This window comes from Ceraceosorus guamensis (genome assembly GCF_003144195.1).
Source record: "Ceraceosorus guamensis strain MCA 4658 unplaced genomic scaffold IE81scaffold_2, whole genome shotgun sequence".
Classification (NCBI taxonomy): Eukaryota; Fungi; Basidiomycota; class Exobasidiomycetes; order Ceraceosorales; family Ceraceosoraceae; genus Ceraceosorus; species Ceraceosorus guamensis.
Window position 1 is genome coordinate 584,423 of NW_020289997.1, and position 24,784 is coordinate 609,206.

The following is a 24,784-nucleotide window of genomic DNA, read 5'->3' on the forward strand; positions in this document are numbered from 1 at the left end:
AGTGCAATGGCCTGGAAGTGCAACTCAAGACTCACACTGGCAATCTGAATGTATCCTTGCAGTAGCTCGTGAGGCCCCTTCTAGCGAGCTGGGGATTTACGACTGCAATCACGTGAATTTCTGATTGTGATCAGCCAGAATGGCCTGTGCAAAGGCGCGTGGCTCTCATGCATGGCGGAGGGCATCCCGAATCAAGTGAATCCCTTTGCCTCGTGACGTTGGCGCACGCGTCGACTAACCACGTGGTCGATTGGGCTGGACCTCCACCAGCCGTCAGCATCGTTCGCGATCCCTTGCGCACGGACACCCTGCGCAAAGTCCGGGCACGTCATTCGTGATTCCTCTGCGCTCTGGCGCTCAGACTCATCTGAAGAGCAGAGAGGCATGTAAGTCTTAAGTACCCACATGCGTGCGGTGTGAGCATTCACGATCAAATCACGAATTATGAATGAGACCACGTAGATGTACGAACCGAACTCACGCCTGTCAACCACACCACCACAACCGAAATCGCATTGAACTCAAGCATACACTCTCACACCCGCTGGAAGCACACACCATGTGTAAGTAAGCTTCGCTCAATCGAGAGCGCGTTCGTCACTTCACGCGGAGCTGACGATGTGTTGCCTCTTCTACTCTGCCTTTTAGCGGAACACACTCTGCCCCAGCTCCCTTACGCATACAATGCTCTCGAGCCTGCCATCTCTGCCCAGATTATGGAGATCCACCATTCCAAGCACCACCAGGCATACGTGACCAACCTGAACGCCGCCGAGAAGGCTTACGCCCAGGCTGCCAGCGCCTCCGACGTTCGCAAGCAGATTGAGATTCAATCTGCTATCAAGTTCAACGGAGGTGGTGAGTGCGGTGGAATACTGGCTTTCCAGAGAGGCAAATGCGGGCTATGTATGAGTGAATTGCCAAGCTCACGCTCGCTCCACGCTTGGCCGATACCCAGGACACCTTAACCACACCCTGTTCTGGAAGAACTTGGCCCCCTCCAGCCAGGGCGGAGGTCAACTCAAGGATGGTGCGTCGAAGCTGCCATTAGCTCGTATGACGCCCGTGCTAAACATGACGTTTTGTCTGTATAGGTGTTCTCAAGCAGGCTATCGACCGCGACTTTGGTTCGCTCGACAAGCTCAAGGAGCAGTTCAACAAGACCACTGCTGCCGTGCAGGGCTCCGGCTGGGGATGGCTTGGCTACAGCCCAACCACTCAGAAGCTTGAGGGTGAGTTTGATAGCATGTATTGGACCAAGGAGGAGACAGCGGCATTCTTACTTTGCCGCGCTCGCCCCTGCGCCGCCTCGCAGTCGTCACCACTAAGGACCAGGACCCTTTGATCACCCACGCACCTCTGCTTGGCGTTGATGTCTGGGAGCATGCCTACTACCGTGAGTGATGTCATTGCCCGTAGACTCTCCTCGAATTCCGCTGATCCTTTGTGTACTCCCAAATTTCACAGTCCAATACCAGGTTAGCCTTTCAGCGTCACCCCTCTCTCACCGCTCGCCCGCAGCTAGCTGACCACTCCCTCTCGACTCACACAGAACTTGCGTCCGAAGTACCTTGAGGCCATCTGGTAAGTCCGGGGCTTCGCGGCACTGTTTGGCCGGTCGCTAACATCTGGATCGGCTGCGCAGGTCTGTCATCAACTTCGACGAGGCCGAGAAGCGTCTCAGCGAGGCCCAGAAGAAGGCTCAGCTTTGAGTTTTGTTTGCCAAACCCAAGTCATTCAAGCCGACTTCGAGTCTATACTGGTGCGATGAAATGAAAACGAGTTGAACGTCGTCTGCTGCTGTTGATTGAAGTTCGTGCACCGACGTTCTCGTGCATAAGCCAGCAGCTTGCCTACAAGTCCGAGTGACAGTGCAGCTAGCGGACAGACAAATTTCAGCTCCTTGCGCTCAAAGTCAGGCATTGACTCCCTCCTCGCACTCCTACTTGACTACACTTCGCAAGTTGCTGAGATCATAGCTCATCTCGCCGTGACGCATCATTTCAAAGTTTTTGAGTACAGAGATGGTCCGACAGCCAGCGTCGTAATGCTCGCGCTTCCACCTTACACGGCTTGATGTCCTGCCTGAGCGAATCCAGGCTCTTTCGGAGCATCACCCAGATCTGCAAGGCGCAAATGGCGGAAACTTGGCTTGCTCACGACTCAAAGATGGACCTGGTGAGCAAGCTGTCTGGGCAGACTTAGACTCGACATGAAAAGTCAGGCATATACAGCTGTCCAGACACATTTTCACAACTCACGACCCAAAGCAAAGGTTTGCGAGATGCCTTGGTAGGGCAAGCTACTACACTACCGACGTGCTGGTTCGCACGGATCGATTGACTCGCAACACCGACAGTCACGAGTCTGGAGCGCCGTCTGGCTTTGACTCAACTGGATTGACGATTGATTGCAGCTGCGCTATGAATGCGGATCTTGACGCCATACACGACACAAGACTCACGACTGGCACGGGCACGGTGAGCTCTCGTCATCAGCGCAAAGGCATGTACGTGTACATATATATACACGATCCAGCCTCGGCGCTTCAGCCCACGCGGCGTTGATGCAATCACGAATGAGGCGCAGCGAAAAAGGCCGACTGAGCAAGCGAGCGCGCTTTAGCATGATGTGATGCGGCAAACGGCGGGTGGTTCGGCGTACACTCATAATCTGCTGATTGACGCAGACCTAGCTCTCTCGCACGCATTTCGGAGCCGGGCCGACTTGATAGGAATCGTGAATGGATAGTCATGATCGAGCAACGACTTGGAGCTATATATATATATATATATATATCAAAGCTCGATCCTTTGCGGCGGTCTACAGGCGGAGGGCAATCGCGGCCAAACGCGCGCCGTGACAATGCGCGCGTTCAGCAGCAGCAGGAAAGAGGTCACGGCGCGCGTCGCGCTCGCTAGTTGCTGCTAACCACATGCTTAGCTGCCTTGCGCAGCAGAGGTGTCGTCTTTCGAAGAAAGAAAAGCGAGGTGGTGCGCGTGTAGAGACGCGTGAGTTGGACCGTTGCTCATGCTGGCTGGATGTACGCTGTTTGTTGCATGAATGGTGAATCTTGAACGCAATCAGAATGTGAATGTGAATGAATGAGATTTACACAACAGGCGACGAATATTAAGGTCCGTCATTATCACTGTTCTTGTTTACCTCGTGATTCAAGATTCTGATTGCTCATGCAGTACGGTGCGCCCCGCGACGGCGGATCAGCGGAGTGATTGGAAAAGGGGGGGGGGGGGGGGGGGGGGGGGGGGGGGGGGGGGGGGGCATGTATCAAATCGACTGGCGCTTCTAGCCGCTAGCGCGCCATCAGCGGACCTTTTGCATTTATAGGGGAAGCGTTGCCCTCCCCACTCACGCTCAACTACACTGGTGACTCGAAACCGTGTGTGTACCTTCATCGGCGTGGATGAATGACTGCCTGTCTGTGTCATGTGTTGCTGAGCGAAGTCTCTTTCATTCGTGATTGCAGGTATGGCCTCGTTGCCGTGGAGGTGTGTCTGGCTAGGAGGGGAACGAATTTCCTACACGCAGCATTGTTCACGCTCGAGTGCTAACCTAAGTCTTGTCAGAGAATCGGTCGAGTGACCGCGCGGAGCAATTGCCAAGTCTGCAGCACCGCGCAAGAAACAACGCCAAGATGCTCGGCCTGCGCGCAAACGCAGCAGCCTGTTCCAACGTGAATGGTGAATCAAGAGTCAAGAGTCTCCTCTATCCCTGCTGTTTGAGCAGTCATTACCCATGCAATCAATGTGGGCGTCAATGGAAAGGTGAAGTTTCGCATGGATGCAGCTGAGAGCAGCAACTCGATCCCAAGAATTGCATGAATCTACTACAGCAGGGAAGAGGGAGGTCTTACGGTGCGCCAAATCGACATCATGCAACTCTCATGCTCGCGCTCGCCGAGCGTGCCGAGCAAGGCGCGAAATCAGCCTTCATGCGGCGTGCTTTGTCTGCTTTAGCTCGTTTCACCCGGCCGCCCAGCTGTTGACCCGACCCTTTGGACGGAACACTTGGCGACCGTTACCCTGATTAACACCTTCCGATCCCAGACTTTGTCATTCTGCTCCGTCTTCTCCTGTTGCACATTGTGATTGCTTACGATCTTTTTCGCCGCTTGTTGACACCGTATCTGACCGTTGCATTGAGTTCGTTGGCCCACCGCACGACTAATCAGCTGCTGCATATCACCTTTGACTTCTGGCGACCCACCTCTCCCTCGGATCGGATTTGAAGTTCGCCACTTCCAAAATCATCCGCATCACCCGTGACGGCCGCCCCACTACCTCCTGACGACATTGATTTATTACTGACTGCTGGCCTCGACGACTGGACGTTGAGTCTCTGCTTTCTCCAACACTTCAGCATACCCAATTTTAGTCGCCGGTCGGCACCCCAAGCACTGAGTCACATTGAGACATTCGTCATTCAGCACGACGACACAGCCTTTCTGCAATGTTCGCACGGAGTCTGACGGCACTGCTACTCCTGAGCAGCCTCCTTGTTGCTTTCGCTGGTTCTGCATCCGCGCACGCCAGCGGTGTCAAGGTCGAGCGGCACGCTGCCCGCAATGCCCGTCTTTCAAAGCGCGGAGAGGGAGGATGGGGTTTGGTGGAGCAGGCGAACGGCACGCGGACATCAAACATTCCTGTCCGGGGAGGTCAGGTGAGTAGCATCGTCTCGTTCCGCATTCACGATCGTTCTTGCTGCTCCCGCACGCCGCCGACGCTCGGTGCTGCAGAGTGCATGAAGACGGACGCCGAGGGCAAACACCGCTCTTGGGTGTGACGCAAAAAGACGCCGGCAAGCCTCATTCATTACGGGCGCTGCGTGCATGCTGACGCCGCTTCATTTGCGGTCGCAGTATGAGCTCTATGCATGGACACGAGACAATGTGACGGAGGATGCATACAAAAACTTGAAGAGGATCGTGTTCACCACGCACGGAATGGGCAGAGATCCATGGAACTACCTCTTGCACACACAAATCGCCTTGACTGCTGCGGTGGATGCTGGGTTGCCCGTGCAAGATGGCGAGATGGGACTGTGGGCACCGAGCTACTGGAACCAGATGGACGATCCGGTCGCCAATCGCACGGACACCAATTGGCTCTTTTGGTATCGCAACGAGTGGGAAGATGGCCACAACAGCATTCTGCCTGAAGGATCCAGTGTCTCGTCCTTTGAAGTCTTGGACAATGTCCTTGCTTACTTTGGCAACCGTACCATCTTCCCCAACGTCGACTCCATCGTGCTTGCGTCCCACTCTATGGGGGCCCAGATGATGCAACGATACGCCTTGCTGGGAAATATGCCAGACATTGAGCCAGAGGTCCACTTTGTTGTCGGCAACCCTGGTGCATACCTCTACATCGACGACCAGAGGCCAGTGGGCGCCGGTGGTGCAATGCCTCTGGACAACTGTTCAGACTGGAACGCGTACAAATTTGGGCTCAACAAGGTCAGCGATGAGCTGACGTACGGTGTGCCCATCCCCAACAAAGACCTGTTGTGGCAGCGCTACCAGCAGCGCAACGTGCATTACATGATCGGGCAGCTGGACGACGGTCGCGGTGCCAACATCAGCTGCCCAGCTTACGTCCAAGGAGACGCTCACCGCACACGAGGCGCTCTTTTCCACGCTTACTTGGAGCACCTAGGTGGCTTCCCCGCATCTCACACCCTCGACTACGTCGATTGCACTCACGACGACCAGTGCGTCTTCTCTTCGCCGCAAGGTCAGCAGAGGCTGTTCTTGCAATCCAAAAAGGCCGGACAGGACATGCCTAGCTATATTCCCCAAGGCCCTTACAACAACCTGTTCCAGGGACCCGTCCAATTCGCGACGTCGGACGGCGAAGCGAGCAGAATGCCGGATGGCACTGCTTTTGTGCCAACCTCTTTCCGGGCTACCAACTCTGCATCCCCTGGCGATTCGAAGGGCAGCACCGGTTCGCAAGGCAACGCTTCTGGCAAATCAAGCGGTGCTCTCTCCTCCGTGAGCGCGGACCCTTTCTTCTCTACGATGGCTGCTCTCGCGCTGGTCACTCTGGCTAGCCTCACCACTCTTTGATCTGGCTTCTTTCTCCCCTGTCAGGAACGAACTTTTCACCATGCAAAATCAGAATCAGAATCACTGCAACATACCCCTCCTGTTTGCCAATTTTTGCCCACCCCCCTCTTTTGGACAATTTCGCTTCACCTCTTTCACTTTGTGTGCCCATAGATTAATGCTGCATTGCTTCTCTCTTTTCGTGTCCGAATGCGTGATGTGCTCTTTGCGATCCTTAGTTGTCGAGCGTCACCCTCGCGCCGTTGAGCCTTGGGTGAACACTTGTGCTTGGCACAGATGGGCAGCATTCAGTGTGCATCTGCTGTACACAGACATCGGATGCTCGATCGTTGTTCAAACGAAGTCGTAAATGGAATCAACAATCACGTGAATGTGTGTGTGTGCGCGCGCGGCCATTCAAGATTATAATTTGTTATTCGTGATGCTACACGACGCGTAGATTTCTTGATGAATACATCGCGCGTTGCACGCATGTTGCGCTGCAAGTGGGTTGAGGTCCAATCTTGAATGCGAGTGCAACACCAAGGCCCTTCTCACTCTCACCACTCTCGACTCGTGATATATGGCTGATGGACATCCCTAATTCACATCAGCTGTTCCAAACGCGTCTAGCTCCAATCTGCCCTCAGCTCAATTGGCAGACCAGCTGGAAAGTCATTTCAAAGTGCTCAGCGGGTCAGATCTGTGCTTGCTACCTTCGCGAGCAGAAGCACCACCACGCGCAAGATGTTGAAGGTACTTCGCGCCGCCTTTCTCCAGGCTCTAGTTTCTCGTCGAATAGTGAGCGAGTCGGAGTCCAAAGCCATCTTTCTGCGCGTGTGCGCTGCTTGCGGACTAGAAGCGGACAGGGACGTGACTAGTCAATACGAAGCGTTCATCGATGAAATCATGCAGCATCTCGCTCCTTTAGGTTTGGAATTGAGGAGCACGGTGGATCAGACTAGGAGCGAGGGAGGTGGTGTGACGGTCAGAGCCATCACTAACGCGAAGGACGACGAGCTCTCCAAAGTTGCTACTCCCTTCACGCCGCTAGAACTATCATACATCAAGCGCGTAGTGAGTTCGAAGTAGACCTCTCGAAGTCGTACTTCGCCTGCGCACCTTAAGCCTTTGACGAGCGTCACCTTCACGTACAGGTCAGTGGCATCGTGACTGCGCCAGACGAATGTTTCTGCGTCAGCACCATCGAAGCTCTCCTCGTTGCGAGGAGGACCACACCGCCGTTGTCCAAACGCACAGCTGAAGCGTTGCTCGATCGGGTGGTGGCGAGGGGCTGGTTCTTGCAAAGCGGGTGAGTAGCAGACGTCAGACGGGCATTTTGTTGTTTGCGACCTTTGGGACTGCTGTTAGGGCTGCATACATGCGGAGCTCGTCAAAGTAAACGTGCGAATGATTGGCCTCCCCTTATCTCGGCTCAGGACTGGATACTATTCACTTGGCACCCGGGCTATTCTGGAGCTGCAGACGTATCTCAAAGCAGAATTTCCGGATCACATGCTTCTGTGCAAATCATGCGACGAAATCGTCACCGTTGTGAGTCGCCTTCCTTGAAGACGAGGTGGGCCAAGTCTCAAAAATGCATCGCTTCTGTTTGATCATAGGGACTGTCATGCTCAGTTCCAGGCTGCGACGCTAGGCTACATCGCCATTGCGAGCTACGATCATTTGGTCCGGCAAGGGCTGGCGCAAATGCCGCCAATTCAACGCGACAGTGTCCGTCTTGCAACAAGAGCTGGGAGCCGCTTCCAGTGGGAGAGGCGAGCATTGGCAGGTGAGTCTTGCAGGCACGGCAGACGCAAGTGAAGCCAAGCTGAGCAAACACTACCATACGATTTGCCTCCTCACGACAGCGGCCGCAAACCCGGTGGTCAGCGATGGGGAGCTTCAGACGATGAGCAGGAAGAGGAAGAGGAACAAGACGAGATAGGTGATGAGGACGACGGAAGGCCTGTGAGCAAAAGGGGAAGGAGCGCAGGAGCGAACAAACGTGCGCGCACGGGAACCGCACCGGTACGAAGCAGCAAACGGTCGCGCGGTTCTCGCGGAGTCGCGGTGGTAAAGGGCGAAGAGGACGCCAGCGACGAGGAGGAAGAGGAGGAGGAGGAAGAGGAGGAGGAGGAGGAGGAGGAGGGGGAGGAGGAGGAGGAAGAAGCAGAGCAAAGCGACGAGGACGAAGAAGCAGACGAAGAAGCAGACGAAGAAGAAGCCGAAGATGCGCGAGAGGTCGCAAATGAGCTCGAGGAAGCTTAGGCGGCTGTTGAAGCCGTACCATCTTTGTCTGCTATACCGCGCGAGCGTCGCACATTCAGCGCAAATTGTTACCAAGCTTCGGTTCTTACTTGTAATTGTAGCATCAAGTCTCGCGACAACTGTCATTCCATTGGCATGAACCGGCTCGCAATCTTGTCTCTGCACCATTTCACGTCTTTGGCCGCTCTGCGGTCGGTATGACGGGTAAGCTTCTGAGTGATTGAATCGCAATTGGCTGCAGATCCGAACTCACCCAAAGCACCAATGGAAAGAGCAGGTTCCGTCCAAACTGCATCAGCCAACGGTGTTTCGTCATCTCCCTCATGAACCTTCTTGGTGGGTCTGGGCACCACGCTAGGACTGGTGACCCATCTAGCCAGATTCTCCAACACTTGCACATCTATATTGTACCCGTGAGCAAGAGCTCGCACATCCTCTGCTGAACGACAGCTCTTGCGCGCATCCAAAAGCGTCGAGATGGAATTGGCAGACATGTGGTTCGAGCTGTTTTGAGCTCCCGCAACGCCGCTGTTGGAGGTGGAATCTGTTGCGCTTTGCGCTTCCTGTTGCTCCCGCTTCTGTCGAGCTTGCAAGATGCCAAGCATTTGATCATTCTGGAAAAGAACAAAAAAGTTCGAGGCAAAAAGGGTAGGGATAGAACAGGGAGGAAAAATAAAGTCAGTTTGCGCTGCACGCGGATCGAAACCGGGACGTCCAGCAAAACACAGCTTGTGGGGGCCTCAGTCAGTTTTCAGTGCAATTTGTACCTCCCGCGGTCGACACACAGAGCAAGTGCTGGCTCAAGGGCCACTTAATCTAGTGAGGTGGCCGGTCCCACTAGACCAAATGTCCCGAACCCACTTTAAAGCTTTCGGGCACTCGTACATAAGTGCACAAAACGCGCCACTTAGTATGGTGGACGATTCCGACACACCCACAACGCTGGCGCTTGCCGTCGACTCTCGCTCTGGTCTAGTCTGGTCTGGTCTGGTGTGGCCTGGCCTGGTTCGGCCTGGCATGCAAACCCTTGACGCCATGTGCACGTAATGTCCCAGTCATGAGTTGCCTGGCAGCGCTGTACTCACGGGTCTGTAGGTCAACCTGTTCCTCTTGACCTTTGCAGGTCCCAAGCTTGCCAAATTAGCGATCAAGTGAGGATCCCTAGCATCTTCCCTGATCGCGTCCGTCTTGCTCTCGCTGAACTTCTGATTCAGACCAGCTGCGCCATCTCGAGGGCCTGCTGTGGGTCTGGCAGCTTTGGACGGATCGGATGTGAGTGAAGGCGAAGCTCGGCTGATGTTAAAGGCCGAAGCTGAAGCTGATGATGCGTCTGCGTCGCTGGAAGGGTGCGAAGAGCGAGACGCGCTCGGTTTGGCATTGGCGCTGGGGCTGGGGCTGGCATTTGGAGGTAAGCCTGCCCTGGAAGACCCTCCTGAAGAGCGCACGGCTGATTGAGCTGTATCTGCCAGCTTGCGCGCGGGCTTTGAAGATGAGGAGCCCATGATCAGCTGAGATTTAAGCAACCTTTGGGACGATGAGTGACTCCGGTCTGATCAGGCATCCGGAACACCTTTTGATGTTGCTTTATGGGCGCCATTCAAAATTGGCGGCGCCTGCGTTGTCATCAAGTTTTAGTCACGCGGAGGACTCCTGACCTCGCGCAGGTGTGGAGGATCGCGGCGACAAGGCGTCGCACGTGACAGCTCAGGCTGCGTGGTGAAAATCAAGAATTTCGAATTGTGAATCTTGAATCAGAATGCGAATGGAAACTGTACAACTAACGAGTCAGATCAGACTAATCAACCACCCGCAGATCATATGGCTCTGACTCGAAGACTTTTGATTCAGACTGAATCGAGACTCGAAGGCATGCCAACGGCTGCCCCGCCGATCATCTGCTGGACATCTGCAGTTGGAAAAGCCCGCCTGGCAGAGGCAAAGCGTCTGAAGAGCGCCGAGTGTTTCACAGAAAGACGATGGATGCATCATCTCATCAGATGCAGATCACTGAATTTGCTCTTGCGACTTTCGGTTGGACCTACGAGAGGCCATCGCAGTCCAACGCCGAGTCTGGCTCTTACCTAGACGAGCGTCAGCTACAGCTTTGACACTGTGACTCATCTGAGTCGACCTGCACATTTGACCATTTGGAGGACAGCTCAAGATCACAGTCCGCTGGTGAAGGCTTTGAGCAGTGTCTTACGCGCTCCTCTCCTGCGGCTGTCGTCACGCTCAGTTGTCCCCACTTTAATCAACAAGACACGATCGCGAGAGCGCGCAACGAAGGTCAAGCTGCCATCATACGTCAGACTCAAGGCTTGACCACCGATAGACGTGTGCTGTCAAGCGCCCTGCGCGCCCCTCTCAGCGATGCAGCCCTCCAAGCAACCTCGCCGATCGTGAAGCTGCGACCGAGCGTGCACACAAAGCCAAGTCTCAATTCGCTTCAGCCATCCTCTTCTGCTCCGACTTGACACGCTGACTATGGGTGTGCGAGCGCCTTGGTAACGCTCATCACGCCTCTTGCGAAGGCACCTTGGGAGGATGCGTAGCATTGCTTGAGCTGGCTGAAGCGCTGCTCGTTGGGCTGCTGGGGCGCATGATGCATACAATGTAGAAGCTTGTGGGCGTAAGACGTCAAAGCGAGGCAAGACGGTGACAAGCTTAGTCGAAAAGACCAAAGCCCATCTGTGAAGCGAAATGAATGCAGCAGGCACCTGTAAGTCAACCAGCACCAGGTCTTGCACAGCCAATGAAATCTGACTGAGCATACTCACGTCATCATCGGACTCCTCCTTCTCCTCTTCCTTCTTCTTCTCCTCAGCGGGAGCCTCTGCAGCTGCTGCGCCTCCACCGCCAGCAGCGGCGGCAGCAGCTGGGGCAGCACCGCCTCCTCCGCCAGATGGGACGGAGGAGAGCTTCTCTGCTCCCTCGGTGATGAGCTAGGGACGGAACGGGCCACAGAAAGAACGGGGTAGCGTAAGCGACGATTGAAAAAAGCGATACAGCACTTTAGGATCGGCGCCGCTTCATCGCAAATCTCTTTGCCTTCGCTGGTACGATGCGACAGCGCCGAAGCGCGCCGGGCAGAACCCCTTGGCTGGCCTGCACCTCTTACTGATTGCGCGCACTCCTGACCACTCCACACTCACCTGAGCAATGTCCTTACCCTCGAGCTCGCTGACGAGCTTCTCGAGGCGCTCAGAGTCAGCCTCGATGCCGACGGTGTCGAGCAGTGAGGTGATGTCGGCAGCCGAAGGGCTGGCCTTTCCACCGAGTTGGAGGAGCAAGTAAGCTGCGATGTGCTTCATTTTGGAATGGGTTTGGTGCAAAGGGTCTGTTTTGGTGGTGTGGTTTTTGTTGCTTAGGAACCCGCAAATCCGCTTGGTGGAGCTTTGATCCAAAAGAGGAAGACTTGTGGTTGATAAGCCAAGAAGGGACTCTAGCTCGGATTCTGATGTGGTGTAAGGTGATAAGTGCGGGCTAGTCCGCTCAGCGAGTTGGGCTATTTGTGATACTCACGGCCTCGCCGCGCCCTCAGCTTCGGCGCTCGCACTCCAGCCGCGCGTGAAGCTTCTGTCGCGCATGACGGGCTCGCCCCCGACCTGCCGCAGCGCGCCACGGCAAAACGGTACGGCAGGCGCGGACCTGATTGCTTGGGCGGAGCGGCAGGACCACGTGGCTTCGTTGGTAGCGCGTGCATGATGCATCTGTCGTCCGATTTGGAAATGAGGCCCACAGACAACTCCCGCCTTTGTCACTCACTGCCTGCTGACAACGTACGCTCTCGCTTCCTAACCGCATCGCATCCACTCGTCATACACAACCCATCTTCGGCAACTCCTCAAGACTGCCCAACATGTGAGCATTGTTCTGCGGCAATCGCGCTCCTCATTGGAACCGCGATTGCTTGGTTCGCCACGCTGCCCTTGCTCAAGAAGAGCAGGCTTCTCGCGGAGCGATCGAGGAGCAGAGTCGACGGCGGCAACGAAAGAATGCTGTTTGCTGCAGTAGAGGTGTTTGTCATGGGCATTACCGGCATGGCAGCAGAAATTGTCATCGAAAGCAGCGACAGGCCGGAAATGCCCCATCTCGTAGGAGGACTTGGTTGGGGATTTGTCGTGGGCGCGGATCGCGGGTCCAGTGCGATCTGCGATTTTGTGCTCATGAGCGAAAGCATCCGCTCCATTGCGAGAGGAGATTGAGATTCGTTTGGTGCAATGACGCCTCCGATGCTTGCGAGGAGGATGGACGTTGGGCGATACCGTACTCCGCTCTCGTCTACCCTGCGCATGATCGAAGGTTTCTCATGCTGACCGCTCTTTTTGCTCTCTGCTCTCTGCGCCTCTTTCGCGCAAAAACAGGGATTCTTACGACGCCGAGAAGGCCGCAGAGCTGAAGAAGCGCAGAGCTTTCCGCAAGTTCTCTTTCAGAGGAGTCGAGCTGGACGCTCTCCTCGATCTCCCAAACGAGGAATTCGTCAGCCTTTTGCACTCCCGTGCCCGTCGTCGCATTGGCAGAGGTCTTAAGCGCAAGCCGATGAACCTCATCAAGAAGCTGCGCAAGGCCAAGAAGGAGGCTCCCCCCAACGAGAAGCCTACCATGGTCAAGACCCACTTGCGCGACATGATCATCGTCCCCGAGATGGTCGGTTCCGTCATCGGTGTCTACAACGGTAAGGTGAGTGCGCGGCCCTCGCTCGCGGAGGGGGTGTGCGCCTGGGCGCGAAAAGAACAAAGGACACGCAACTGCTCGTTGAGCTCGTCTTATCGCCAATGATGTTGGAGGGCCGGGTAGACAGCAGAGTCATGTATTGGGCAAAACCTTGCTGATCATCGATCCTGACATGCGCGCCGCCTCTGCACCACAGATCTTCATGCCCAACGAGATCAAGCCCGAGCAGATTGGACACTACACTGGCGAATTCTCCTGCACATACACTCCCGTCAACCACGGAAAGCCAGGACCTGGTGCTGTTCTCCGATTCGTTCCCACCAAGTAAATGCTTGGGTTCAAGCCGACAAAAGGTGGCATTTTAGTCACCAATGTACACTTCACGCACTGCTGGTTTTGACTTGAACCAGGACACATATGCAAGCGCTTTGGCGTATTTCACGCAACTAAGACTAGTCTCGAGCTACATGAGTGGTCTTGTGAGCATACTTCGGCTGCTGGGAGAACGAGGTGACGTTGGCATTGCGATTGAGATAAGAATGCCAGCTGTCTAGCAGTACAGCGGGGTGACGTGAGACAAGACAAGCGGTGATGTGCGGCGTGGACTGCCAGCCTGCATCGACGCGATGCGATTTCAAGAAATGTTGCGAGGTGCGCGTCTCCTGGTCAAAGCTGGAAAGATGCCGTGATTGAAGCGATCCAGCTCTATGACGTGCGGAGGCACGAGTAGCCAACCGTTTTGCTCTAGGCTAGCCTCGCTTTCAAACTCATCGGGCTGTGCTTCCACGGCGCTTTGCACGTCTTGGAGCTCCTCAGTCGGGAATCTGATCAGCGTACCTCCGAGATTGCTCTCCCACAGCGCCGCTGGCAAGACAATGTCGTCTGGATGGACATCTGGACGGCCCGTGAGCAGACTGATGGCGCTCCGTTGAGCTCGCTCTGTCCCTCCTACCAGAACCACCGCATGAGGATGCCTGACGTGGTTGGCGAAGCTGCGCTCGTTCTTGTCTCTTGCGAGACCGTGTGGCGAGAGGAGCCCATGTTCCGCAGCGTGTGAGCTGCGACGTTCGCTCGGTACGATGGCGGCTTTAATGCCACCGACCACATCCGACAGGGCTTCACTCGAGAGTCGCACAATTGCGCATTTTCTCGCGTGGGAGTTGTGACCGCCCTCGAGAGAGCCAAGACCGCCTGGGGTATGTGCCATGGCTGCTCTGTGCGTCGCTGCAGCTTCGGCTTGAGCATAGACTGCGACCTTGCTCGTCCACGCGTCGAGATCTGGGGATCGTGAGTGCTGAGTCCAATCCTCAACAACGGCGCAGCTGCCAAATCCAAGACGGGCCATGGCGAGCACGGCAGACCGTAGTGCCACTCTATTCCCTGCCTTTGCTTCTGCCGTGGCGTCAGATCGCAAAGGCAAGCAAATGACCAGCGCTGAATTTGCTGGGCTCGGCGTGTTGATAGGACTGAGCAGCCGCTGCATCACCCTTTCGATGGCTCCCGGAAGACTATGATCCGCGCCCAAAGGAGCGGCGATTGCCATAAATCCTTGAGGGGTCAGAGCACCGGCGGTTGTTCCCATGAGTCTACTTGAGGCATCGGTACGATACAGCACATCGGCAGCTCCAACGACAGCAGCAGACAACGTTCGAGGCGCGCTACATGCCTCCAAGCGACCCAAGATAGCTTCTTGTGCTAACCACGCGCCGCTGACGAGGTTGATACCAAGCACGGCTGCATCCTGGACCAAGGCGGGCAAGCGCATCTCGGCTTCCTGAAGTTGAACCTGCAAATCACGCACCGACAATGCCGAGACCTCATGGGCTTCGCCCAGAGCTTGCAGAGCGCGCTGCAGCCGGGATGAAAAATGCATTGATCGCCCTGATGTGCTGATATTTGATAACGGCTCCGTCGTCGAGATCTCGTAGCAACGCGTTGCGGAGCTAACGCCGAGGAGATGCTGAGCACGACTGACGTCGGCGTAACTCATCTGCCCTACCGCTGCTTTAAGTGGTTGTGCAGCGTGGCTGACAGGCGAAAGGACCATGTTGAGGACCCGAGTAGATCGTCCAGTCTCGTTGATGTTGATAGCCAGGAGTGGAGGCAGCTTTCGGCCGGGATCACTGGCGGCGCGAGCCAGCACGCGTGCTTGGAATGTTAGCAAATGTAGGTTCTGTTCGGGATGCGTCGGTGTTCCATATCCTATCATCTCGACGATGTCCACTCCATCGAAGCTTCTCGCTCGATCGTAGAGCTGCATGGCTGTAGCAGAATCCCACCGCAGATCGCCTCGCATGTCGTGGTAGCTGGCAACTATTCGTGTTCGACCGCGGCGCGACATGAGCTCTGATAGTCTAGTGGTGTCCCAGCCCAACTCAACATCCAGCATCTCGACCCCAACATCCATAGCTAGCTCCGCAATGGAAAAGTAGAGCGCTTGGGAGTGGGGGCTGTGCGCGTCTCTTGAGGAGATGTGGCGGTCGTCGAAGAAATGGCCCCCTTCGCGATCTGACCGCAAAGTAAAGAGCAGAGGGAGACCACGGCTCAATCGACGGGCGTGTGCAATTTGTATGGCGACTTCCGCAAAGTCAATCTGAGGCGGCTCTTCCCTCGGTAATGCTGCCCTGTTGCTTCGTGATGCATTTGCAAGCGCGTGCCACGTGTCTGCTCGCAACTCCACAGCATCTACACCTTGCACCATCTCGTCGAAAGCCTGCTGTGAAACCTTGCTCAGATCAGGCAACGTGAGCGAAAGGAAAGCAGTCCGTCTTGTCAAGAGGTGTGCTCGGTTGGTTGGATCCGAGGGACCTGGCGGATGCAGGAATGTCGTCGCTTGATCCTTGCGGTCGGGCGCGTCGTAGCTATCGAGAAGGGTCAACTGCGGGAGGACAGAGGCTTCTGCACCAGGCGTGACAGCCGGGGACACCTGCCTAGAGCCCGCCGGAGATCTGTACAGAGATTCTCCCAGGGCGCTAGGATGAGAGAAGATGAAGCGCAGCAGCCGCAGTAGATCTTGCTCAACCGCCTTGAGGGCTAGGGGATGCGATGCGCCCTCCCTAGCACACTTCTCCGAAGTCAAGGATACGAAGGCATGCGAGGCGCAGCTCCACAAGAGAGGCTCGCGTCTTTGCATGACGTTGATGATACTTTCTTGATAGTCCGGGCGGGAAGTCTGGCTTATGAGATACTCGCGAACAGCTTCTCGCTCCCTTAGCACCAGAATGACGGGGCACACGTGCCGAAAGGACCGCAAAGCTTCTCGAGAGTCGCCTGATTCGATCACCCCTCCTCCCGTAGCAATGACGGTATCAAAAGGGTGTTTGGCTAGTGTTGTCCGAACAATTTGTGTTTCCCTTTCGCGGAAAGCTGCCCAACCGAGCGCTGCAGAGGGAAAGGACCGAATGAATGTGCCTATGCTTGTGCCCAGGCTAGTCTCAATTGCCGTGTCAGTGTCCACAAAACGCCTACCCATAGCCGTTGCAGCGATGAGCCCAAGCGTTGTCTGCAAGCGAAGTAGGATTCAAAATCAGCTTCATACGAGATGCAGCTCAGTGGGTCTGCTCAAGGCGCCCGCCCCTCGTACGTGCTCTGATTTGGCTCTCGTAGAGATCTCCACCAGCTACACACCTTTCCTACGCCCCTCATTCCAATCAGGACTACAGTCGCCCTAGGATGATATGTGCGCGCACCTGCACGACTCCTGATCGCAGCATCCTTAGCGTGCAATGACTCGGCATCTCGAAGGGCGGTCACTTCAACGGGTTCTGGGCGATCTGTAGGCGCAGATCGTTTTGATCTTGCGCTAGGAGTAGCTGTGGCATGGGAGTAGGGCGACACTCGCACGGACTTGAAGGACGGTCCTGCAGATATCACATCGGATTCCTCCTCAAGAGCTCGCGGCATGATTACCTCTTTGCTGTCTGGCTGGATGTGGATTCTTGGTCTGCTATGTGGAGTGCAATGCTCGAAGAGGTCCTGCCGTTGCCGCTAGGCTTAGACAGCCCTATCTCATGTCTGCTGCTTCGCGCGTAATGCCTAGCGATTCAGTGGTGAGGTAGATCTTGGCAGCTACAGTGAGGCGTGGAAAGAGGGCGTTATTGCGGAGAGAGAGAAGAGCATGGCAGGCAAACTGGGAAGCTTGGACGCCTGTGCATCCACAATCAAAATGTGATTGCTCAAACCACAAGCTGGACTCGAGCGCGATGCATATTACGCGTGTGGAGATTCTGTCGGCCGGTAGCGTCTCACCGCGAAGATGCAGGGAAGATCCGCTCCTCAGCACTGACCAAAGCGTGCTTTCCGGTTCGACACAGACATGCCAAGCGTGGTTGAGCACGAAGGTTGCAGGCCGGGCACCACCATATAGCACCTCACCAGATTCACGTCCTTCTGACCTCGTCGCCCGATTTACTGCTCCTGTGATGTATCTGGTTGAAAGTGCCATCTTCGCAAGGTAGCTCGGCGATACTTAGTTCTCAAGGCGGCGAGCTCTGCGTGCTCGCGGGCTATGACCACCCGACGTGTACTGGCGGCAGCAACGTCCAGCGGTCAAAGCTCCAGGCTTTCAGGGGTCGATGGCACGGAGCCTCCTATGCGGCTCAAGAGGCGGCTACTCGGAGCACGTTGCGATCTTTGCGACACCGTAGCAAGTCAACCCCAATGCTTTGAGGATGCCTCGGCTCCCCACCCTCCAGGACGTCAGATCGAGGTTCGTTCGACAGCCCAACGCTCACATAACAAGCTGCTTTTCGATGGGATCAGAACTCCTCACCAAGTCGCCGGAGCTTCAGCATTCCCACTGCCGGACTTTTTGTTGCCAGCATTCTCGGCCCGACGCACGCCCACTCGATGCTTCCGCGCCTCGGCTCCGCTGCTCTATGAGAGACGAGAGCCTACGACAAGTTCGGCACAAAAGAGTACGCAGCGGAGGCGAGGCGTGAATGAGACACTTGCAGATGCTCATCAGTATCTGCTGACTGCTGACGGCCGCGCCGTGAGCTTCGAGAAGGTCGAAGTGGAGGCGAGGCGACTTACGAAAGAGGCAACCTACAGCTCGTATCCGGTCACAGTGTTTTCGCCGGAGCAGAAACTCTTCGAGCTACTGCTGTGGCTGCTGCATCAATCATTGCCTCTCAAAAGCTCAGAAAGCTCGCGGCTAGAAGTCTCAGTAGCGCAAGCGCTCATGCCGCTGCCGTCGTGGGCAAGATTGCGAAGATCTCGGAGGGCCAAAGCGACAAAAGCGAGGGTCACAAAAAGTGCGTCGTCGGAAGGGGCGACATATCTCGGACGGTTCAAGGGGGACCGAACAGTCGGGGTTCGAGATCCGCTGCGGCCCAGCTTGGTGCATACAAAGTATGATGAGCTATTAGCCATGCTACTCAGTGAGGTCCACCTTTTTCGACGCCCGCCGAGCACGTCTGAGGTCGCAAAGGGAAAGCAGAAGGCGCCAGATGAGACCGAAAAGCCCGTAACCCAGTTCTTTGAAGCCAACGTGCATTCCATTCGGCGGTTCGCGCGTCTAGTGGAGTCAGCCAAGATCCGCGGAGCTCACAAAGTCCTCGTAGTCTTGTCTCGGCAGCTTCAAGACTGGATCAGTCTGCCCTCAGAGCTGCTTCTCGACACCAATTCTGCCAGCAGTCTCGATGAGCTGGCAGCAAGGGCTCGCAGGCTCCTCACTCAGGTCGAGCTGGTGTTTGCCGCGCTGCTGCGATATCTGGGATCCGACCACTTTCACCGCTGGCGGATCGCGCTTCTTCGTCAGCTAGACCGTCTCACAGACCGCCTTGTGCAGACCGCTGGTAATGAAGAGCTGCGAAAATTGACGCATACAAGCGAATACTTTCGTGCGCACTTGCAAGTTTGCTGCCGGTCAAGACGATCTTCGTGGCATGACAGCCTTCCGGGAGGTCTGCGGCGACGAGCAGCGACTTCTGCGCAAGCCGCGCACGCTCATGACGTCCGGCAAGCAGCAAAGCCACGAGATAACTCGCAGACCTTGCAAGGTCTGCTCGAATCACGCTCCAAGCGAGTATATCGAACATTGCAACGCTTGTCAGAGCTTTCGTCTCGGCGTCGAGAAGCAGGCTTGCCACCGGATCCAGTATTTTTTCAACGTCTGGTTTCTGCAGCGGCCCGACTAGTCTGGAACGTGGAGGACTCTTCTACAAGTGTGAGGCTCGGAGTCGCGACGTTCTCAACATTGCGGCCCATCCGGCGTCTGGCTTCGAGACTTTCGCACGGCGAGTGGCAGCATTTCGCAGCTGCTGCCATTACTTGCAGCGCATCGGCATCAACACAAGTGAGATCGCTATGTGCGCTCATCGATTTCGAGCTTCAAATGCACGAATCGCTCGTGTCCGACGCTCGGCGATCTCGGAGAGCAAGACAGTCTCGGCCGGAGCCAGACCTGAGGCGCCTGCACTCTCTCGTGAAGACGCTGGGAGAATGGCTGAGTCCGCTGCGCGAGCTGAAAGGATCTCTTCCGGATCTCTCGTCCGCCACTCCAGATGATCAGCTGGCTGTCGCCAGGTCGACACGCGCACTGGCAAGAGCCTGGCGCCTCTTGGTCCGCATCCACCTGAGCCGAGATCGGGCGAGGCGAGCTATTGTCACCTCCCGCAAGCTTATCGGGCTTAATGTCTCTGCTATCTCCGACTTCACGCATGGCAGTGACCTCGTAGAGATTCGAAAAGCCCAGAGAAGTGCCATCATCGCCATGCTCAGTCAAGTCTTGCGATTTGAATCTCGTGCCCAACGCCTCTCCTATGGTGTCCAAGTGCTTCGCGTCGCGCAGGAAGGCATCAGAAACGGAGTCTGGGATGTGACGTCTTTCGAGGCGTCCTCAGCTGTCAAGCGGGGGGTGTCCGGGCTAGGCGACGCAAGGGAAAACGATCCTCGCAGCAATTTTCTCAGGATATGGGCCCGTGTCCTAGGTGCTCTGGCTGTCGAGGAGGAGAGCGCCGTGCCTCGTGGACTCGAAGACGTTCTTCTCCAATCCATCAGATCTCTGGAAGGGCGAGAAATCACCCTACTTCTGTCCAGCGGAAGCGACCCGAAGCAGGGGGACGCAGTGGATGGTCCTTGGGCTCGTCGCGTGCGCGCCTGGCGCACGAAAATGCGTCAAATCGTCTTTCGAGACGTGGGACGTCTCGAGCGCTTGCTCGCTTCCTCTCTGCAGTCTAGCAACGTCAGCTTAACGCCAGGACTTGTGGACGTGCGCGTCGAGTCCGGCACCGTGCCCATGCCGACGGACGACAGCAGCGCTGTCAGCGATCGTCTCCGGCGAGTCATGCAGACACTTCGCCTCTTGCATCCCCGTGCAAAAGACATTGCTCTACTCGAATCAGCATTGCAAGGCCTCCTGCTGCGATCTTGCGAGAATGTAGACTCTCTACAGCGTGCCTTCAAGGATGAGCTACAGCGCTGGCATTCCACATCTGGATCACCTGAGGCATCGTCCGGTCACTTTACACCCACAGAGCCCGCGGTTGAGGGTCATCGTGCCTCTGTGAGCGCACAAAACCGTAAAGTCTCAGGTGGCATCGAGCAACGGCCCATTGCAAACGCATTGGCGTCAGACGCAGTCGCGGTCAGACAAGAAGAGTCTTCTAGGGCAACAGGCATGACTGCCTGGCCGAGCGAGGACGGTTGTGGCCAGCGTCACAGTGCCTTGAAGCATCTGGAGCCAAAGTTGGATGAAGATGTCCACAAGGCTGATCGATCTGGTCGTCATCGAAGGCTATCGCATCGCAGATCGCCCTTTTCGGTCGACGCTGCTTTGTCGCCGTGGAAAAGGTCCTTGCTGGACGGTGGTGGCTCTCCAGTCGCGTCTCCTAGGCTACACAGCTTGAACACTGTGTCCAGTCTTGTCGACGCACCCTGGAAAGATCACGGTGGCAAAGGAGGGAGAGGGCAATGATACTTTGAACTGTACGTTGGTGCTTTAGAAAATATGACAAGAAATGCGCAGAAGACGTCATCTGAAGCAGTGTCCATTCACTGACTGAGATGTGCGCGAGCCTGTGCGTGCACGGGCCAAGTGAGTCAGCCAAAGATCTGTAGCATTCCAATTGCGACAGGAGCTTTGTGCCTCTGCGATGCCAACTTGCGAACGTGGTGTGACAAAGCTTGGCGAAGAGACACTTGGACTGGCGTCTGTGAGGCGCGTCAAGGAGTTTGACGCAGCATCGTCCACATGTGCGTGTAAAGGTGCACTCACTAATTGGAGAGCCATCAACAAGCCACCTTGGGAAGCTCGGACTTACTCTGATTCATGGTACGGTCAAAGACTTTGAGTGGCTTGGCTCATCACCGTCGTATCCGGCACAATCCTTTCGAACGAGTCCAACGCCTGCGCGTCCGCCAAGATCAAGCCACGCCTATGCTGGCACTAATCCAATTGCCGCATTCTTGATTGCTAGCTCGGCAATTGGGCCGGCCCTCCCAGGCACTAGCGCGGGCTCGCGTGGTGAGAAGGGTGTGGGTTAGCCGATGTGTGTGTGAATTGTGCCAAAATAAGATGGATGCCTGGTACGAGGTGAAGCGTTCTTTCCGCCTTAAAGGCTAATAATAGCTTAACAGACCTTTTTCCAATTCTTGCTTTGCGCAGCCATGAGTCTGAATACGACGCCAGCGAGAGCAGCTTTGTAGCGTGCGCTAGTCGCTTTCAATCGGGGAGAGAGTGCGAATCATGGACTCAGAATTGAAGGGCTTCCCTCTCCCGCATCTGAATCGAGACACGAACCCCCGTGCGCGACCGCTCGTGGGGCCACGTAAAGCTTGTGCGACGACGTATCGTCTCAGTTTCAGCCTGTGTCATGGCGGAAGGGCTCAAGTTGATCACGAATTGTGAAAATGAGCTGGCACCACGCCTCACTTAGGCATTTATCACAAAAAGGCAAATTGGCAAGGCGTCGCAATTGATCATCTTTACCGTCTTCTATGCAGTATACGCAGCTTGCATAGCTGCAGGCACCAGCGAGTGTGAGTGGACTCGACTGAGAACCCCCGCATTTGACGTGCGACCACGCTTGCAGGTACCATGCGAAAGCGGAGCAGGTCAATATTGCCCCTATGTGGGCAGCAACTCCTCCAGGTCCTCTCGACGATGAAGGGGCAAAGTCTAGACTGACTACGTATCAAACTCTAGTCACGAGTCGTGGATGTCCGCAGGGGCCCCGCGCCTTCGTAGCCCAGCGTTGCTCCGCACTATAGGGTCGGACTTGCCTGGGCCCGAAACGCGAAATGTCTCAGTTTGCTTGCGCGCTTTCGGCGAATCTCGAACAGGAAAAGCAAGTTGCACATGCAGCGACTGGCCTGGGTCTCGAAGATTCATCACCGTCGTCTGGGGGCGCACCGTCGTGCCTCGCCGATCGCATTCGTGCTCAAGACCGGATACGTAGGTAGGGTCCGTTGGTTGCCAAGGCCAGCAGTATCCGCTAGGCGCGCGCTCTCTTGCTACATGCACTCTGAATCGTGAATCTAGACGAGCAGAGGAAGGGCGTGGACGAGGGCTCTGCCTGACGGGGTACGAGGCTTTAACAAGCTCCTCCATCCTCCTAGCTGACATCCAGTCCCCTTTCCCCTTGCCAAGTCCTTCCCATGTGAAGCTTCGCTAGCTATCCTGAGCCTTCATTCAAGCTTTTTCCTCCACACCACTCCGAATTCGCAATCTCTGGGCAGCTCGTGATCGCCTAATCGCCTCCGAACTTGACTGAATCCTCACGCGTCAGGTGCGAACAAGCCTTTGAACACCGACCCGCGACGCTGTGACTTAAGCTGTCAGGCACCGTGCGTCAGGAGAGATCTCGGTAGTCAATCAAGCCCCTCCCCACCGACTGCTTTCCCCAAGCTTGCTCTTGTCTGCGACATTTTGCAGTGCATGGCGTCTGCTCTCAATTGAGCCACTTCTTATTGCAATTGAACCCCGATCCACGACAGCTCGACCAGCAAAGTGCGCAATAGCCGAGCGACTTGTAGAGCTCAGCAGCGTGCAAAAACTGGAGCAGTAGTGACAATAAGATCACCATACAGAGGCGGCGGCAAACGGGCAAGCGAGCAGCAGCAGCAAGGGTAGAAGAAGAGAAGAGCAGCAGCAAAGCAGCTTTTTCCCTCTTTGCTTTCTTTCGCTGCAACACTCTCGCGCTAAAGCGCTGCTGCTGAGGCGCGCAACAGCTAAACGCCGCTCCCCTTCCCCTGCACCTCGCTTCTCGGGCAAGGCAACGGCCCACAACATCTCGCCAGCGGATCCGTTTAGCGCTCCTTGCAGCAGCACAGCAGCGGCCGCGGACTGTTCTTTAGACCCGCCCTCTCTCCGGAAGCTTTCTTTTTCTCGCCCAGCAGATCCACGTCCCTTGTTGGCTCGCTCGCACCTTGACTTCTACCGGTACAGCAGCTGGCACCTTCATGTGCAGCGGCATTTTCCACTGTTTCGCATTGTGCCAGTCCTCCCAGCCCTAAGCGAGGCGGGCTTTGCGGAAGCAAGGCAGCGCAAGGATCCCGTCGAGCGGAGGACACGCGCAGACGAGAGAGCCGAAAAAGACGGTCACTGTAACCTTGAATCTGACTGGCTTTGCCGCTAAGCGCGATCCGCTAGACGTGCGGGCCGTTTCACGAAGAGCGCTGTACCGGTAAACGATAGTCGTGAGTCGACGTACAGTCACAGTATACGCTGCACAACGTCGCGGCTCCGCAAACTGGCAAATCTCTTCACACTGCTGTGACTGATCTCGAATCTTGAGCTTGCACACGCTGCGAGTGTGCATCCTGCCGGTTGGGTGAAGCAGTCCGGAGCTAGTCAGCCAGTTTCAGTCTCAGTCACTGAGTCGAGCTCGATCGGCTAGCAGCTAGGCTCATCAGGCCTCGTGGATGCTCAATAGCATGCATCGCCCGGTTGCCGACAGTAAGCAAGGAGTCGAGCTCGACGAGCTTTCTTTGATCGCTTCGCCTTCCGATACCAATAGCAAGAGCAAGAGCAAGAGCAAGAGCAAGAGCAAGAGCAAGAGCAAGAGCAACAGCAGTAGCAGCATCAGCGCCATCAGTAGCCAGTCCACGCCCAACACCTTGACGCCACGTCGTCTTGATCCCTCAGTCTCGCCTAGACCTGCGCCAAGCAGCCCAGCAGCAGCAGCGGCAGCAGCAGCAGCAGAAAGCGTTGCTGGATACTCAGACGTGAGCGCGCGTCAGGGTCAAACATCCAGACCTGAACCTGATTCAGCCCACAGCGCTCATCAAACACAGTCAGAGTCAAATTTGATTCATCAAAGTGGGCCTGCACAGCAGGAGCAACAAAACAACAGCACATCAACATTCACATTACCAGTCAGAGCACCGGCATCTGCTTCTGCTTCTTCCGCCGCATCAAAGCAGCTGCTGGCTTCATCAGGCTCATCAGCATTACCGCGCCAAGGCGCAAAACATCTTTCACAGCCCCAGCTGCAGCATCTTCAGCTGCGAGCATCTCGGCAGCAGCAGCCGCAACTTTCGGCTGAGGAAGCCCATCATAGCGCACGCGCAGCACCGCTGGCGCCCGCTGAATTGGAGCTCCACAGCTTGGACGCCGCCTCTGCTTCCACTCGCTCGTACATCCCTCCTCCCTCGCCGACCCTTTCGCTCTCGTCTTTCAAGAATATATGGGGCAAGCTTCCAACAAAGGGCACGACGAGTAGCGCCAGCAGCATAAAGAGTGCAGCCAGTAGCGTCGCCTCCAAGCCTCCCTCCACCGTACAGTCGTCGAATCCCAAGCAGCCCATCACTAGCGAAGCCTGTCCCACC

The 24,784-nt window shown here is 56.0% G+C and overlaps 8 protein-coding genes across 8 annotated transcripts; 5 read left to right on the forward strand and 3 right to left on the reverse strand.

The window, feature by feature from the left end:
• Positions 1 to 491: 491 nt before the first annotated feature.
• On the forward strand, positions 492 to 1,742 carry IE81DRAFT_319562 (putative manganese superoxide dismutase precursor). The gene is made up of 8 exons (XM_025512754.1): positions 492 to 563; positions 649 to 858; positions 959 to 1,030; positions 1,095 to 1,232; positions 1,316 to 1,396; positions 1,468 to 1,478; positions 1,553 to 1,584; positions 1,646 to 1,742. The coding sequence occupies exons 1-8, from the start codon at positions 560 to 562 to the stop codon at positions 1,710 to 1,712; spliced, it is 615 nt and encodes a 204-aa protein (XP_025373334.1). The 5' UTR covers positions 492 to 559; the 3' UTR covers positions 1,713 to 1,742.
• A 2,311-nt stretch (positions 1,743 to 4,053) lies between these two features.
• On the forward strand, positions 4,054 to 6,253 carry IE81DRAFT_319564 (hypothetical protein). The gene is made up of 2 exons (XM_025512755.1): positions 4,054 to 4,680; positions 4,880 to 6,253. Exons 1-2 carry the CDS (start codon positions 4,471 to 4,473, stop codon positions 6,086 to 6,088), a joined length of 1,419 nt encoding a protein of 472 aa, XP_025373335.1. The 5' UTR covers positions 4,054 to 4,470; the 3' UTR covers positions 6,089 to 6,253.
• A 449-nt stretch (positions 6,254 to 6,702) lies between these two features.
• Positions 6,703 to 8,482, forward strand: IE81DRAFT_363588 (hypothetical protein). The gene is made up of 5 exons (XM_025516789.1): positions 6,703 to 7,144; positions 7,225 to 7,379; positions 7,507 to 7,621; positions 7,690 to 7,859; positions 7,939 to 8,482. Exons 1-5 carry the CDS (start codon positions 6,815 to 6,817, stop codon positions 8,336 to 8,338), a joined length of 1,170 nt encoding a protein of 389 aa, XP_025373336.1. The 5' UTR covers positions 6,703 to 6,814; the 3' UTR covers positions 8,339 to 8,482.
• Positions 8,483 to 8,507: 25 nt separating this feature from the next.
• Positions 8,508 to 9,840, reverse strand: IE81DRAFT_344232 (hypothetical protein; the record flags this gene model as incomplete). Its single annotated transcript, XM_025515789.1, has 3 exons — positions 8,508 to 8,524; positions 8,592 to 8,952; positions 9,424 to 9,840. The coding sequence occupies 3 exons, from the start codon at positions 9,838 to 9,840 to the stop codon at positions 8,508 to 8,510; spliced, it is 795 nt and encodes a 264-aa protein (XP_025373337.1).
• A 1,085-nt stretch (positions 9,841 to 10,925) lies between these two features.
• On the reverse strand, positions 10,926 to 11,794 carry IE81DRAFT_319570 (ribosomal protein 60S). The gene is made up of 3 exons (XM_025512756.1): positions 11,491 to 11,794; positions 11,116 to 11,280; positions 10,926 to 11,026 (listed from the first exon to the last, which is right to left on the reverse strand). The coding sequence occupies exons 1-3, from the start codon at positions 11,647 to 11,649 to the stop codon at positions 11,003 to 11,005; spliced, it is 348 nt and encodes a 115-aa protein (XP_025373338.1). The 5' UTR covers positions 11,650 to 11,794; the 3' UTR covers positions 10,926 to 11,002.
• Positions 11,795 to 12,137: 343 nt separating this feature from the next.
• On the forward strand, positions 12,138 to 13,478 carry IE81DRAFT_319572 (putative 40S ribosomal protein S15). Its single transcript, XM_025512757.1, has 3 exons — positions 12,138 to 12,199; positions 12,703 to 13,018; positions 13,209 to 13,478. Coding segments are annotated over exons 1-3 (450 nt in total). The 5' UTR covers positions 12,138 to 12,197; the 3' UTR covers positions 13,341 to 13,478.
• Positions 13,479 to 13,646: 168 nt separating this feature from the next.
• Positions 13,647 to 16,915, reverse strand: IE81DRAFT_363592 (hypothetical protein; the record flags this gene model as incomplete). Its single annotated transcript, XM_025516790.1, has 2 exons — positions 13,647 to 16,514; positions 16,640 to 16,915. The coding sequence occupies 2 exons, from the start codon at positions 16,913 to 16,915 to the stop codon at positions 13,647 to 13,649; spliced, it is 3,144 nt and encodes a 1,047-aa protein (XP_025373340.1).
• A 458-nt stretch (positions 16,916 to 17,373) lies between these two features.
• IE81DRAFT_319573 (hypothetical protein) lies at positions 17,374 to 20,986 on the forward strand. Its single transcript, XM_025512758.1, has one exon. It carries the CDS (start codon positions 17,520 to 17,522, stop codon positions 20,928 to 20,930), a length of 3,411 nt encoding a protein of 1,136 aa, XP_025373341.1. The 5' UTR covers positions 17,374 to 17,519; the 3' UTR covers positions 20,931 to 20,986.
• The last annotated feature ends 3,798 nt before the right edge of the window (positions 20,987 to 24,784 follow it).